The sequence below is a fragment of the Nannospalax galili genome, unplaced genomic scaffold, assembly GCF_000622305.1.
Source record: "Nannospalax galili isolate Female #2095 unplaced genomic scaffold, S.galili_v1.0 scaffold54, whole genome shotgun sequence".
NCBI lineage: Eukaryota > Metazoa > Chordata > Mammalia > Rodentia > Spalacidae > Nannospalax > Nannospalax galili.
Genome location: NW_008341028.1, coordinates 6,839,929 through 6,857,237, shown reverse-complemented (window position 1 = coordinate 6,857,237; position 17,309 = coordinate 6,839,929). Strand labels below are relative to the sequence as shown.

Below are 17,309 nucleotides of genomic sequence, written 5' to 3'. Positions count from 1 at the left end.
TTTGTCTTTTTGAGACAGGGTTTCCCTGTAGCCCCAGCTGTCCTGGAACTCACTATGTAGACCACACTGGCCTTAAACTCACAGAGATTGCCTGCCTCTGCCTCCCAAGTGCTGGGATTAAAGGTGTGTACCACCATGCCTGACATAAATAGAATTTTTTTAAAAAAAATTTAATTAAAATAAAATAAAAGCACAGCAGCCATCAAGCATGAAGATTATCAGTCTCTTTGAACTGTCAGCACCATGGGAGTAAAGCATTTACAGGATATACACTCTGAATTGAACAACATGCTGGCAGACTGACACTGTTATTCCAATTAATGTACATCACAATAAAGCAGATGGAATCATGGCTACTTTACAGATGAGGAAACTGAGAATCAGAAAGATGAAGAAATCTGTCTAAGGTCACAATGAGACTGTGTCAAGTAAACACAGAATTATTGAGCACCTGTTGTGTGCCAGGGTGCCAGGAATACTCAAAACTTTCAAGACACAGTGGCAGGGCTATTACATAGTTCAATAGTAGAGCACTTGCCTAGTATACACAAGGCTCTGAGTTTAATCCCCAGCAAATACATACACACACACACACACACACACACACACATAAGTGGCAAAAATGCCATTGTCCCTGCTTATATTTATGTAGGGAATATATATCAGCTGTATATAAACAAGCATCTCATTCCAAAGTCCCTGTGCCATGCTGCATAGTGTAAACAAACAAAAAAGCATACATGAAGTTAGAAGTCCTAAGCTTCAAGGCTAGAAATAGGCCCAATCCCCTCATCACTAGTCAGTGGATTCCTGTGGCCAGGCAGAATAGGACTTACTAACTGCTTGGCCTAAGTGTAAGGAAGGAAATCAGATTTATCCATGATTCAGTTTCATCATTGAGTAGGATTAAAAAAAGTGGCTATGGAGCCAGTGAGATGGCTTCAGTGGGTAAAAGCACTTGCCTTCAAACCTGATCACCTGAGTTTGATCTCTGGGACCACAGAGCAGAAGGGAAAAACCAACTACCACAAGCTGTGCTCTGACCTATACATTCACACAGGCATACTCATATAATATGTGTGTGTGTGTGTGTTTGTGTGTGTGGTGGCTGTGAAAATGCTATAAAACACTGATTTGCTTAGAACAATATTTGATATATGCCTAAGAAGCATTAGTTATCATTATTAGCAGTCACACTATCACTGGGAAGAGAAGGAAGGGTCTGCAGACAACTAGTGGTAACCAAACTGGCAGCTCCTGCAGGTATTATTAGCCAGTAAATGCCCTCTGACTTGCCTTTGTCTTCCACTTAGTGAAGAGAGTCACCCAAAGAAACCCCTCAGGCTGCCTTTAGGGCAAATACCTCCTGAAGGCAGAGACTATTCATTCATCTTCATAATCCCTGAACCTTATACCTAGCACTCAGCATTATAAACACAGTAGATTTAAACTGTATTAACCAGATTTTAACCACATCAAAATCTTATGGTCATCTACACAGGAGAAAACTAGGATACACACTCTAGAAAAACCTACCATACAGACACAGACAGACAGACAGACAAACAGACACAGACACAGACACACACACACACACTTTTAGGGTATACAGGAGGGAGCCACCCAGATCAAAGATTAGGCCTGAACCACTAACTCCTGGGCTGCTGCTCCCAGGCTGACAGATGGCTACATACCATGTGCTCCATGCAGATGCTGATCTCGCCATCACTATAGAAGGCTCCATAGAAACCCACAATGTATGGGGAGTTGCACTCATGCAGAACTTGCAGCTCCCGGATGATCTGGTTCCGGATTGCAGGTTTGATCTCCAAGTGAATTAGCTGGGGAAGAAAGGTGAGGGAAAGAGCTGTGAAGAAGGGAGACGAGGAGGGAGACTTTCCTAAATGTTTAAGCTCTTAAAGGTCAGAGGAAGCCAGGTGCGGTGGCACACGCCTTTAGTCCCAGCACTCACAAGAGGCAGAGGCGGGTGGATCTCTGTGAGTTCAAGGTCAGCCTGGTCCGCATCAGGCCAGCTGGGGCTATAGGGAGACCCTAATTTAAAAAAAAAAAAAAAAAAAAAAAAAAAGAAATAAGCTTTTTGGCTTTATTTTTCACAGTACTGGATAGAGGACCTTACATACAGCTATCCAAGTGTTCTACCACTGAGCTACATCTCCAGCTTTCTTTTATTATTTTGAGAAGGGGTCTCACTAAGTTACCCAGGCTAGCTTTGAACTCACTTTGTAGCCCAGGTAGGCCTTGAATTCACAATCTTCCTGCCTCAGTCTCTCAAGTACCTGGGATTATAAGCAATGAGCTACCCTACCAAGCACAAAAAGCCTTTTTTTTTTTTTTTTTTTTTTTTTCTTTTTGAGACAGGGTCTCCCTGTAGCCCCAGGTGGCCTAGAACTAGCAATTTGCTATGGAGACCAGGCTGGCCTCGATCTTACAGAAAGCCACCTGCCTCTGCCTCCCAAGCACTGAAGTTAAGGGCATGTACCACACTCAGTGAAGCAGGCAATGTTTAAAAGGTATTATTATTATTATTATTATTATTATTAATTTATCTTTGTGTGTGTATACAAAGTATGTGTATGCACACATTTGTGTGAATATGGGCACCCTCAGGTTACGGTCCACATGTCAAGGGCAGAGGACAACCTTAGGTGTCCGTCCTCACCTTCCCCCTTATTTGAGACAAGGTCTCAATTGTTTTCCTGCTGCGCATGCCAGTTGGCCTGTGCGCTTCCAGTGACTCCCCTCTCACCACAGAAGTCCTGGGATTACAGACACTCATGCTATGCTTCCAGCTTTTACGTGGGGTCTGGTATTTCCGACTCAGGTCCCCATGCTTCTTCAGCAAGTACTTTTACCCACTGAGCCACCTGCCTAACCCCAAATAGGCAAATTTTAAAACCAAGTTTCTGTTTGTGCAGTGTTGATGTACAGTCAGGTGTTAGCACCAGAGAGTTGTAACCAGGAGTGAGCTGTGCTTCTAGTCCTGGGAGCCAAAAGTAGAGAACTGGGAGCTCACTCATCTCAAGTACAAAGCTAAGTGGAAGGCTCATTCCAAAATGACTTGTAGGGCTAAGAACTGAAGGGAATCTGGCCTTTGGGACTTTGTTCATAGTTGGGTCATGGTGCATAAAAGCATATGGAACCAACGCAGGTTAACCCATGTCACCCAAGGTATTCCTCCTTGACTTCAGGAGCTTGATGTGGTTGATTCAGTCAAAATCTCAACTGCTACCTGATGTGCCCCAACACTGTCCCTTGTTCCAACTAGGAGACAAATGGCAGGCACATTAATGGTTACTTAATAAGGTTGAGCCATAGACAGTGTCAGAGGACTCAGAGGTGGTAGTATCAGTGAGTTGGAACAGCTGACAGAAGCTATTTAAGAAGTGGGTTCCAAAGATGGATACTGTTGGGAAAGCTGGAAGGAACAGCATAAACACAAATAAGGGAAGAGGAATGAACACGTTGAACCAAAAATCACAGGAGAACCTGGCTTCTGCACAGAGGACTGTAATCAGAGAACAGACCAAGGGTAGACAGGAAAGGGAAGATGACTCAAGACTGAAGCCACAGAGGAGCTGAATAGGTTTAGCCTGAGCATCACTAGGGCTAAGTATACGAAAGCTGCTCCTTTCTCACTTAACAAACAACAAAGTGGTACCTGGTGTCCCTCCCACAGCACACAGGAAGCTAAAGAAGGGTCACTTGCTACTATACCCCAGACTCAGGATGGTGGCTCACATATAAGCAGCCATCAGTGTGTTTACCCAGTCGGATAGATAATGGCTTCAAAATCCAACTGCATAAAAAGGTACCAAGTAAAAAGATCCTCTTCCCTCCATCCATTTACCACCCGACTCCCAACCCCAAGTGAAATTCCAAGTAGCTGTTTATCCAGGCAAACTCACCTTCCTGGCCATGACCAGGCCGGATGGCTTGTGAGAGACCTTGAACACCACTCCACCATTCCCAGCCCCCAGCTCACTGATCTTCTCAAAGTCGTCATCCTTCAGCTCTCCCACCTTTTGCTTCTGCGTCAGAAAGGCTTCAAGGCGCTTCCGCTGCTGCTCATCAAGTTCCAGCTCCTCCAGCTTCTTCTGCAAGGCCTCCAGGTTGGTCCTGCCCAAAGGAGACCACAGGTCAGTACAGTCCTCTACCTCTGGGGCCAGAGGAGCAGAGAACCCAAGAAGGGAGCTAACAGGGAGGATCTCACTGAAGGGTCACACCCACCAGGGCTCTGCCCCCTTCCAGCCATCCCAAGCCTTCCCTACCAGCCCTGATTCATTTCTCACAACCAGCTTCCTCATTTGAAAAATGAGGCAGTTAGATTTCTTTCAATATGTTGCAGGACTACAAGAATAACCAAGGAATCTACTGAGAACAAGCCACATAAAATTGCTTTAAAATCCCAGTTTTAAAAAGTCTTGCCATGGGGCTGGAGAGATGGCTCAGCGGTTAAGAGCACTGACTGCTCTTGCAGAGGACCCGGGTTCAATTCCCAGCACCGACATGGCAGCTACGAACCACCCTTAACTCTAGTTCCAGGGGAATCCGAAGTCCTCTTCTGACCTCCCTGGCATTGCAGAACACAGGTGCACTCAGGCAATACACTCAGACACATAAAATAAAAACAATAATTAAAAAAAAAAAAAAAGCCTCCACCAGAGCCAGGTGTGGCAGTGCACACCTTTAAGCCCAGCACTCAGAGGCAGAGGCAGACAGTCTCTGTGAGATCGAGGCTAGCCTGGTTTACATAGTGAGTTCCAGGCTAGCTGAGATTACAGGGAGGCACTGTCTCAAAAAGACACCCCTGCCCCCCAAAAAAAGCTTCACGAGGGGCTGGAGATTCAAATCCCAGCACCCACATGGCGGCTAATGACTATAACTCCAATTTAAGGGGATCCAACACCCTCTTCTGTCCTCCATGAGTACTGCACAACACAGGTACACTTACATACATGCAGGCATACCACTCATAAAATAAAAATGAAATAAACATATAAATAAAAAGCCTCATCACAGTCGGGTGTACTGGGCATCTGTGATCTTGGCACTCAGGAGGCTGAGGCAGGATGGCTGAGCTCCAGGCCAGCGTGGGCTATTATAGCAAGACCCTGTTTCAAAAAACAAAACAACAAATTTACAAAGCATCCCTAATGTTTATTAAAATTCCCTAAATCTTCTCAACTGTAACCAAGCCTACTTTTAACTAGATCATAGCAGGAGGAATCTTCAGTTCCATTATAAGGTCTAGAAAGCAGGTCACTGGCTTAGAGCAATGGAACCATAACCATAGACTGAACATTTTTATTTCACATAACATACATAAACCTCATTCATTCAATTATTTTCTGTGTGTGATGTGTGTGTTTGTGTGTAAGAGTGACCTGTGGAGGTCAGACAACAACCTCAGGCTCACCATCTACTTTGTTTATGATAAGGTCTCTTGTTTGTAGCTACAGAAACCAAGCTAGCTGGTCAGTGAGTTTCCAGAGATTTTCTTGTCTCCACTTCATATCTCACTGCAGAACTGCAGGGATCACTAATGCACTAATGCACCTGGCTTTACATGGGTTCGAGGGCTCCAAACTCGGGTCTCGGGTCCTCGGGTTGACACAGCAAATGCTTTTACCCGCTGAGCCATCCACCCAGTCCCTCGCTCGTTCTTTAACATGGGGTAAGGCCCTTTGAATAAGAGTCTACATAACCTTTCTTATGTGAACCAGAACAAAAAACACTATATGATTTCCAAGTCCTGATTCTATGAGATGAAGTGAAAATGTAGACACATCAAATCCAGCCTACAATTTTAGAGCCTCTTCATTTCCCCAAGCTGGTGCTCATCTAATCTGACAGCAACTTGGCTTTACTGAGTCTTTCCCTTAGTGTTCAAAGAAAAAAACTTCATTTGCAGTCACATTCCATCAGTTTATCTGATATATAAACACATCACTTAGCTATGATGGCACCTCTAAGTCCAAACGAGCTTAGGAAACAACTGGCTCTTGTGAAGCACATACTTGGTTAGTTGAAACTGAAGTAAGCAGGCATGTTGGGAGCAGCCTCTAGACAAGTATGTGGCAGGCTGTGGGCCCCACTCAAGAGCGTTCCATACAGAGCACTGAAGAGCATTACCTGGAAAGTGCTGGTTACTCCTGTGAGTTAGTAGGGAGCTTCCTTCCATTGTGTTTCATCTGATTTCATTCCCCAGTCTAAACAGATGACACAAGTGACACAGGTGACAGGATAGGGCTTATTACACATCAGAATGACAGTGTCATACACACAAACACACACAGCCAGTTCTGAATGTCAAAACAGAAATAAAATTTTCCACTCTTCCACCTGACCCTTAAAGGTCAAGAAGACAGAAAGGCAGAGACCTCTAGGCTCCAGCACCTAGGGTGTCCAACACACACGGAGCCAAAGAAGCCACAGGATGTCTCTGGCTCTACTTGCTGAGTAATTCTGGGGAAAGATGGTCTGAACTGTACATATCCTCCCCAACTCATACATGGATGAATGTAACTGTATGGTAACAGCCTTTCAGGAAGTAATTACGACTGAAGGAGATCGCAAGGGTAGGAAACTAATCAGATTGGATCAGTGGCCTTCTAAGACGATAAACCCTCTTGCTCCCAGTACACACATAGTAGGCTACAAAGGTACTTAATGAGAGGGCAACTGTCACCAAGACAGAAAGACAGCCTTCCCTAGAACCCCACTGTGTTGACCCCTGATTTCTCAACAAGTATGAGAAAATAAATGTCTGCTTAAGCTACCCAGTCTGTAGCCTTTCGTTAAAGTAGGCCAGAAGCCTAAGGCAGCTGGGCAATATTCTTACCATGCTAAAATGTTTAACTAGGTCTCAGAGCACCCCAGTCTCCCAGGTCTGGGGACCCAGAGCACATGTAAGAGGTTAGGAGTGCACAGTGCGTATCCCGTCTCCTCCTTCTTGAGTCTCTTCACAAAGAAGTCTACTCATACCCATTTAGAAGCACAAGACAAATACAGACAGACCTTCCAGCTAAAACTTGAATGATATTACAAAGTAGCCTGGATGGCTAAGGAGGCCAGATGGAATACAGTATTCAAAAGATGCTATCAAAAATAGGCCAGGACTAGGGGTGTAGCTCCCTTTATAGAATTAAGTGCCTAATATACACAAGGCCCTGGGTTTGATCAAGACCTGGGTTTAATCACCACATAAACCAGGCATAATAAAGCATACCTACAGTAATCCTAGCATGTGGGAGGCCAAGGCAGGAGGATCATGGGATCCAAATCCAGGCCAGCCTGGACTACAAAGTGTAAGCCCCCACACACATAGGTTATGTATGAGTTAGAAGGTAGCTCGTTGGAAGAAAACTTGTTCTTTTCCCAGAACTGTACTAAGTGCTTTGCATTTATTAAGTCACCTACCCACAATCCTACAATTAGAACAGAGGAGCAAACTCACGAACAGGTAGGTGAAGTAAACAGACCAAGGTCACAAGGCTAGTAAATGGCACAGCCCTGTAATGCTTCTCCCAAAAGGTCCATATTTCAAGGGAGGCAACTTACAAACATAGGATTTAATATACCAGGACCTGCAGCTGAAGAGATGGTTCAGTGGTTAAGAGAGCTTGCTGCTCTTGTAGAGGACCTGGATTTGGTTCCTAGCACCCACAGAGTGGCTCTGCCACCCTCTTCTGGCCTCTGTATATATATAGAGAGACAGACAAAAGCATTTATACACATAAAATAAAAATAAACAATCTTAAAAAAAAAAAATCCCAAGCCAGACATGGTGACACACACCTTTAATCCCAGCACTTGGGAGGCAGAGGCAGAGGCAGAAGTAGAAGCAGGCAGTTCTCTACGAGATCCAGTCCAGCCTAGCAAGTTCCAGGCCACCTTTGGCTACAGTGAGACCCAGGCTCAAAAACAAAACAAACAAAAATCCCAGGGCTCAGTGAACCCAAGGATGGCACACCCTACACAAGGCCCTTTGTCCCAGATATAGGTGTGCCTCCCTGCAGAATGTGCTAGTGGCCCCACTGAGGCAGAGCAACTGTCTTGCAACTCATCTTCCCCACTAGAAACTTACTTCCCACTGCAAGAAAAAGGAGAAGCAGACTAACCGCTTGCCTGGCTCTCTGTAGAAACAAGCTATGCTACCTCGGTGTGGTGGAGAAAACATGTGACCCCAGCACTCAGGAGGCAAAAGCAGGAGGACTGCCACAAGTCTGAGGTCAGCCTGAGCTACACAGTGAGATCTTAGGGCCAGAAAGATGGCTCAGTGACTAAAGGAAATTTGCCATGCAAGCCTGGTATCCTGAATTCTATCCCCAGAACTGACTTAAAAGTGGAAGAAGAGGGGAAGGGAAGGGATGGAAGGGATGGAAGGGGCGGAGGGAGGGAAGGAGGCAGGGGAAGGGAGAGAGGGAGGGAAGGAATAAAGCTAAGTTAGGACATTCAGGAAGAAAACTCTTCCTCCCTCTCTCCCTCCCTCCACCCCGCCCCATTCCTCAATCCCTTCTTCCATCCTCCCTCCTCACTTCCACATCCTGCAGTCTAAATCCCCTACTTCACCAACTAAGGAACTGGCTACTGATTGTGCTTTCCAAAGTGTAGCCAGAAGAAAGTCCCAGGAAAAGCTGCCAATTGTGGTGGTCTGGAATATTAGGGTACATGGGGGTGGGTGGGTGGAACACTGTTGCTAAATTAACAATTTAATAGTACTCTGAATATTTATCCTGATTTGGTCTGCAATAAACTGAGGGGAAAAACCACTCAGGCTTGCCAGGTCTCAGACTTTTATATATTGGGTAAAACAGCTCCATCCTCACCCCACCAGGGCAGAGTCAAAACTGTACACTCATGAGAAGTGCTGAAATTCTGGCCCAGACAGAACTATCTACATAATGCTAGGACAACGGGTAAGGAAGAGTGGAGGGGAGGGAAACCAAGGCGGCAACAGCAGGGTCCCAAAACTCACTGCCTTCCCTGTAAGAAGTCTTAAAGCGCCCGGAACATTTTTTAAGAATCTTTTTTCAGAAAAATGAAAGACAAGCCAGCAGATCTGAAGGTGAAGATCCCTGAAATCAATCAATAACAAATGGTAATTCAGGATCCCTTCCTCTTGCACAGGGAGCTGCTCCCTAAGTCTTGTTCCTTTCCTCCCAAGGTGAAATGCTTCAAGCAAAAGAAATGAGAAGAGAGGTCTTCACCCCTGACCCATATCACAAATCCCCAGAGCTCAGACATCAAGAACCTGCCTCCTCTGCAATCATTAGTTTTAACTAAAAGCAGCAAAAATGACACTGGAGATTTAAAAATAGAGCTCCAGTCCAACAAAGTCAGTCAGTCAGTCAGTCAGTCTCTCTCTCTCTCTCTCTCTCTCTCTCTCTCTCTCTCTCTCGGTGACTCAGGGTTTACACACACACACACACACACACACACACACACACACACACACACACACACACACACACACACGAGCCCCCTGTCGGGACCAGCTGTACCAACACCCCCTCAAATTCAGCACAGCAGAAAGAAAAAGCAACACAGTGAAATGTGAATTCTGCACCATGGCTGTCTAATGGCAAACAAGTTCACAGAGATACAAGAAGATTATAGGCTTGAAATGGGACTGCCAAGAAAAAGAGGGGTTACCACTTGCATTCTGAAAATATGGGGGAGGGGTGTGCACATGAAAGGTGATCCTCGGGGCAAGTACTCCTTCCCTCTCCCTCTCCCTCCCCTACCCACCAAGCCTAATGACTTTCTCACACTGGGGTCTTTATGGCTCAGAGGTTTAAATTAAGCAGCCTTATAAAATGTAGCACTGGGAGGAAACCTAAAGCCCCCCCCATCCAGCCTTCATTTTACAGGTCAGGAAACTGAGGCCCAGAGAGGACAAGGTGGCAGGTCTCCAAGCTCCTAAAACAGAATTCCCTTTTTTTTATTTTAGGTACTAAAAAAAAAATTTATGTATTTTTATTTTATGGGTATGAGTGTTTTTTGCCTGCATGCATGTAAATGCACTCATGAGTGTAACACCCACAGGAGGCCAAAGAGGGTGTTAAATCTCCTGGAACTGGAGTTGCATACACATAAATGCTAGTCACCATGTGAATGCTAGAACAGAAACCAGGTCCCCTTCAAGAGCAGTCACAGTGCTCTTAACTGCTGAGCCATCTCTCTAAGCCCTTACTTTATGCATTTTTTTGAGACAGGGTCTCAGGTGACTCAGGTTACCCTGAATTCATTATGTAGCCAAGGATGGCCTTGAATTCCCGATCTTCCTGTCTACACCTCCCAAGTGCTGGAATTACAGGCAAGCACCACCACATCAGAATCAGAACTTTCAAGAACCACACTGCCCCCTCCAAGCTACTGAACTTAGAAGTGTTAAAGATTATAGAGGGTGGGGGGATACTGTCCAGACAAGAGTTTGGGGTCCTCAAGCTTCTACACAGAGACCACAGGTGGGTGCCGATACCAGCTTGATGGAGGCTGGGTAGCAGGCTCTGCCTCTGCCAAGAAGATGCACCAAAGGAGGGCAAAGGACAAAACTGTGCTGGAAGGAGAGCGCCCAGGGAGTTGTCAAATTCTCTCTGGCTAAGGCATTTGCCAAGTAGGAATGCTACTGCTTCAAGAAGCAGGGAAAGAGCAGAGAGCCAAGCTGTGATGGCTTATCTTGGTTGTCAACATAACACACCTGGGAAAAAAGAATCTTAGTTGAAGGACTGCCTCCATCAGATTGGCCTGTGGACATGTCTATGAGGCATTTGGTTTACTAATTGATGTAGAAGCTCCCTAGCAAGTGGGCCGGGATGTCCAAGAAAAGTAGCCAAGGAAGCCAGACAAGCAAGCCAGTAAGCAGCAATCCTCTTCTGTGGACTCTGCTTCAGTTCCTGCCTCCAGGTTCCTGCCTTGGCTTCCCTCAGTGAAGACCTATAACCTGTAAGCCAAATAAACCCTTTCCTCTCCCAAGTTGCTTTTGGTTAGTGTTTTATCACAGCAACAGGGAAGCAAACAGAACACAAGCCAAGACCAGGAAACAAAAGAAACTCCTTGACCCATAACCTCCACCACTCTCTATCTGTAAGATCACAGCAAGTTACCTTCCTTCCTGGTTCTCAGTTTCCACACCCATGAAGAAAAGAATATGGGGTGGAAGAAGGGAGGGAGGGCTATCTGTATATCTTTAAGCTCCAAGTGTGTCTATGTGACAGCAAGGATGTACAGAATAAGGCTGAGGGTCTCAAACTGAGAGGCTGGGGAGCTCCAGCTGGACTCAGGAAAGAGAAAACAAAGAAATGTTTAATTTAGTTTAGTTTTTAGTTTAGTTTAGTATAGTCAAACTGAACACCACGGATGGTCGGGGCTGAGGGCTAGCAGGGCAAAGAGTAGATAAGACAGGAAAACAGCTGGGCTTGGTGGCACAAGTCTCTAATCCTAGCACTCAGGACACTGAGACAGGAGGATACATACAAATTTGAAGTCAGCCTGGGTTATACAATGAGACCATGCCTCAAAAGACAGAGTTAACAGAGAACTTAGGGATGTAACTCAGTAGTAAAGTGGTTGGCTAGCATGCACAAGGCCCCAAGTCCAATTCTTAGCACCACTACCAAAATAATAGTAATAATAATAACAATAATAATAATAGTAGTAGTAGCAGTAGTAGTAGTAGTAGAAGAGGAGGTCTGAAGAAAGTGCCCAAGACACAGTTTACCAACTTCTGGATCCCACCTTAGGACAGCTCAGTAGTCTCTCTACCCCAAGACTAGTCAACCAACTAGGCAATTAAATCCTTGGATTATGTACATGTGCTCTATGAACAAATTAGGGCATGAAAAAGCAGTATGTGCTATATCATTCCATCCATATAAACTAAGGAAAAGTTAACTAGAGGGGCGTGATGATCATGTGTGTCACTGTGGCTGGGTCATGACACAGTCATGCATTTTCCTGGATGTTTCTGTGAAAGTGCTATTTATGAGACTAATATTTATTTGTTTGTTTTTTGGTCTTTTTGAGACAGGATCTCTCTCTTATAGCCTGGCTGAGATTAATATTTAAACTGGTGGACTCCGATTAAAGGAGTTTAGCCTTCGTATCATGGATAGGCCTCATCTAGTCAGTTGAAGATCCAAGAAAACAAATGACTGATCTCCCCAAAGAAGAAATTCTAAACCAGGTTTGTCATCCTTGTACTCAAGAGGCCAAGGCAAAAGGATTAGAAATTCAAAGCCAGCCTAGACTACACAGTGAGAACTTATCTCAAAAAAAATTAAGTAAAATATTATAATGATACCAATAGACTGGCTCTAGACTTGCAACTCTTGTCTAGGACCTCTGGCATACTGGCCAACCCTGTAATTCTAGACTTACCAGGCCTCCATACTCATGTGAGCCAATTCTCGAAAATAAATATCAATATTGCTCTCCCTGCCTTAACACCCCCTGCACACATGCCCTTGTTGGGTCTGTTCCTCTGAAGAACTCTAATAAAGGGCAGAAGGAAAATCTCTGGGTACTAGTAATGTCCTCTTAATCTGAGGGTTGGTTATATGGTATTTTATTCCTGAAAATACATCCAGCTATGTATCTGTAATACATAAATGTCTGAGACTTATACCCGGGGTGGAGCTATCTCAGTTTGAATCCGTTTAGCTTAAGTTGCTATGTCAACTTGGACAAATTAATAAAAAGTCTTAAGGGCTGGCAAGGTGGCTTAGTGGGTAAAAGCACTTGCCACACAAGCCTGACAACCTGAACTGGATCCTATGGTAGAAGGAGAGAATCAACTTCCAAAAGTTATCTTCTGACCTCCACACACAAGCTGTGGCACATGCACCCAGCACTCCCCACACACACCATGTATACACACTAATAAAAAAATATTTTTAGACCTTGAGTTTCGGTTTTCATCAGAAAAATGGAGCTAACAGTAGTAATCATATAATGAGGCTATCAGGAACTTGAAAGATCTTATCTATATTTAGCAGAATACCTGTCTCACTATTGGTGTTCAATAAGCACTATCAAACTGAATGTTAATTTTATTAACCCGTAATGACCAACAATCGCAATACGATATTAATATCTAGCATTTAGATGATTCCAATCATCACTAGGAAGATGAGATGATCTCTATTCTCAACGGAAAAACAATAGGAGCAGAGAACTGTCACTGGAGTCAATACGAAGGTCAGAATGACCAGGGCCTCAAACTATGCAACCCAGGAAAGCATCACTCTGCTGTAGAGAAGCATGCCCCAGTGCTTGGCTGTTGAGGTTCGTTCTTAGAATACAGGAGGAACATGATGTTAGGGTTAACGAATGTTAGCACAACCAAGCATAATATGCATGCCTATAGTCCTAGCACTGCACTCAGGAGGCTAAAGCAGGACTGCTGCAAATGTGAGGCCAGCCTGGACTACACAGTGAGTTCCAGAACAGCCTGGGCTACAGTGTTAAATTCTGTCTGGGAGGGGGAAAAAAAAAAAGGAAGAAAACACACACACACAAACACACACACAAACAAACACACACACACACACACACACACAAACACACACACAAACAATGTTCACATCAGCAGAACTTTAAAGACTACCTATGTCCAGATATGAAAGCCCTGCTCTATGATGGCATAGAGACAGCTGATCTGCATGACACTGGCACTGGAAACACATCAAGGGGCTGCTTTCAGAACAATGACTGTGCCACTGTTCTCACCTACACATCTGTCAGCAAGCAGAGAAGAGTAGGCAGCCAAGATGTGACTGCATGTGCTACCAGAATCAAGGAAAACTGGGGAAAAGCTGCTAAATTCAGTGAACCACACTAGGAACCACACAAGAGAAGGGCTGTGTGTCTTCCCACAGCTCTTTAACAAAGCCCAGCTGGGCATGGGGGGTAAACACCTGCAATCCCAACACTGGGGAGGTAGAGGCAGGAGGAACAGGAGTTCAAGGCCAGCTTCCCTGAGCTGCACATAAAGGTCAAGGCTGAGGGGTTGGAGACTTCAGTTCAATGGTGGAGCATTTTGTCTAACCAGTCCAAGGCCCTTGGGTTTAGTCCCAGGGTAAAAACAAGCAAACAGAAGTGCAAAAATGGGGACTGGAGAGATGGCTCAGTGGTTATGTGCACTGGCTACTCTTCCAGAGGACCCAGGTTCAGTTACCAGCACCCACGTGGTGGTTAACAATCATCTGTAACTCCACTTCCAGGGGATCTGACATTCTCTTCTGGTCTCTGCAGGGCATTGTACGCACATGGTGCACTTACATACATGCAGGCAAATACACTCATACACACAATGCTGGGATTAAAGGAGTGTGCCACCATGCCCGGCACATAATATATTTTAAAAAATGAGAAAATGAAGCCAGGTGTAGTGGTGCACGCCTTTAGTCCCAGCACTTGGGAGGCAGAGGCAGGCAGATCTCTGAGTTGGAGGCCAGCCTAGTCTACATAGTGAGTCACATGCTAGCTGGGGGGCTACAGGAAGACCCTGTTTCAAAAAGACCAAGAAAAGTGAGAAAATGAGGAAGTTGATGGCCAGCCTGGGCTGCACAAGACCCTGTCTGAACAAAACAAAAATCTCTAAACCTAGCTACGGATGTGGCTATAGCTAGGTGTACAGCATTTGCCTAGCACATGTAAGGGCCTGGGTTGAATCTCTAGTATGGGGTGAGGAGCATTTGCAAATCATGACAATGTTAAAGATGGATAACATGCACAAACATATGAGAACTTATTTACGTCTTTTTTTTTTTTTGGTCTTTTTGAGACAGGGTCTCCCTGTAGCCCCAGCTGTCCTGGAACTCACTATGTAGACCAGGCTGGCCTTGAACTCACAGAGACCACCTGCCTCTGCCTCCCAAGTGCTGGGATTAAAGCTGTGTGCTACCACGCCCAGCTCAAGGACTTTTTTAAAAGGAGAGTTTTTTAAAATTTTTTATTGAATTTTTGTGAATTTCATATAATATTAATCAAATTTAGACACCCTCCATAACCACCCCCACCAGATTTCATGCATTTTGTCATATATATAAGTCCTTTCCAGTCAAGCACAAATGAGGACTTTCAGTAATGATGAAAACAAAAAATTCAATAAAATGGAAATGTTAAATTTTTTAAAAAGGTTCTTTAATGTACACTAGATATCAAGCTTACAGCCTTATATAAGACACTTTACCATTTAAGATTCCCAGCCCTGGATTGTTTTCTTTTGTTTTAGACAGGGCCTTGCTATATTGCCAAAGGTGTTATTGAACTCAATCACAAAGTCAGTGATAAAGCCAACCCCCAAAAGAATTCCAAGCACCAAAATGGGGGAACTTCCTTGGTAAGCAAAATCCTGCATGTATTGTACATCAGTGGCTGGAGACTAATGTGCCCTGATGCCACAAGGAGAGGACACCAAGGCTCCCAGGCCTCACCACGTGTCTCTTCTTTTGGCCCGTCTTGATTTTTGTCCTTTTTGATAGGGTAAAATTGTAACCAGAATAATGAATTCTGTAATTACTCTAGCATATTATGGAACCTGAGAAGGTAATCAGAACCCCTCAATTTGTAGTCACTTCAGAAGTGCAAGTGGCCTGGGAACTCCAACTTTGCAGCAGCTTATCCAGAATGAAAGCAGTCTTAAAGAGGACTATACTCTTAACCAGGCAAGTCCAGCTTAAATCCATGTAGTTGGTACCCGAACTTACCACAGGGACAAGAGGATTCTGAATCTACTATCAGAACCAGCTGAGTTGGAAGAGATTTGCAGTCCTACACATAGAGCTACACATTATGTGCCTAACAAAGTAGGCCAGAAACCCGTAACAGAGGCGTAAGGCAAGTTCAAAGGATGAATGAGGGCAAAGAAGGTCAAAACCCTGGCTTTGGGGACACAGTTCTTCACCCTGAAAGCAATGGTAGTCACAAGCTCTTTGGATTCCCTGTCCTATGCTTTTACCCACTGGGGTCAGAATACTCCACACTGCCTTAACATTACCATGTGCATCCTCAGTCTAATTCAGTGTGGAGTGTGCAACAAGCACTGAAAAATGCCTAATACAGGCTCAGGATGTAGCTCAGATAGAAGGTGCTTACCTAGCAAGCTTATATAGCAAGTTCGAGGCCAGTCTGGGATACATTAGACCCTGTCTCCGAAACAAAACAAGGCAAAACAAAGCAACTACACTACAGAAAAGGATCCAAATTTGCAATGAGAATTAGATATTCATGCTTAAATTCTGGTTTTTGTCATAATTTCTTTTAGTATTACTATGAATAGGCAAATATAGAGGTCAGAGAATTTAAGCAATATGTTTGTTTTTTTATTCTGGCTGGAGCAGGTTGTCTGCCCGAAATCTCATCTGGCATTTTGTTGTGTTTTGCTTGGTGCTAGAGATTGAAACAGCACCCTGCATATGTTTACCATGTGTTCTATCACTGAGCTACACACCCTAGGTCCTAGATTTATTTGGGTTTGGGTTTTTGGTTGCTCCAACTCCACTGAGGCCCACAATGCTAAAGCACCAAGTACCAAACTTATTCCCCATCAAGATGGCCCTAAAAACAGCAGCCTAATGACTCAGGGTACTTAGTTCAGCAAAGAACAGCCTGACATCTTGGTACTTGAGAGCTAAGACTGGAGGATTGCCACAAGTTTGAGGCCAGCCCCGGCTACATCATGAGTTTGAGGCCAACCTGGACAACAAAGTGAGTTTGAGACTAGCCTAGAGGACAGAGTAAGACCTTTGTTTCAATAAACAAAACAACATGGGGCTGGAGAGATGACTCAGCAGTTAAGAGCACTAGTTGCTCTTGTGGAAGACCCAGGTTCACTTCCCAGCACCCAGATGGTGGCTAACAACCATCCATGACCCCAGTTCCAGGGAATCTGATGCCCTCTTCCAACTTCCATGGGCACTGTATGACACAGATGCACTTATATATATGCAAGCAAATACTCATATTCATTAAAAAAATTTTTTTTAATTAAAACAACAACAGGGGCTAGAGAGATGGCTCAGTGATTGAGAGTGTGTATTGCTCTTGCAGAGGACCCAGTTTCCAGCACCAATATTGGGCAGCAGCTCACAACTGTTTGTAACTCTAGTTCCAGGGAAATCAGATGTCTCTGGCTTCTGCAGGCACCTGTACTCACGTGTACATAATCACACAGACACATACACATAATTAGAAAAACAACAGGGGCTGGAGAGATGGCTCAGTGGTTAAGAACACTGGTTGTTCTTGCAGAAGACCTGGGTTCGAATCCCAGCACCCACATG

General features: G+C 44.6%; 1 protein-coding gene across 1 annotated transcript in view; it reads right to left on the bottom strand.

Moving 5' to 3' along the window:
* Positions 1–17,309, bottom strand: part of Map2k1 (mitogen-activated protein kinase kinase 1) — a 77,248-nt gene that overhangs the window by 29,784 nt on the left and 30,155 nt on the right. The window contains exons 2-3 of the mRNA XM_008836345.3: positions 3,927–4,137; positions 1,695–1,841 (exon numbers count right to left, since the gene is read on the bottom strand). Coding sequence (XP_008834567.1) covers positions 1,695–1,841; positions 3,927–4,137 — 358 coding nt within the window. The remainder of the gene's footprint in view (positions 1–1,694; positions 1,842–3,926; positions 4,138–17,309) is intronic.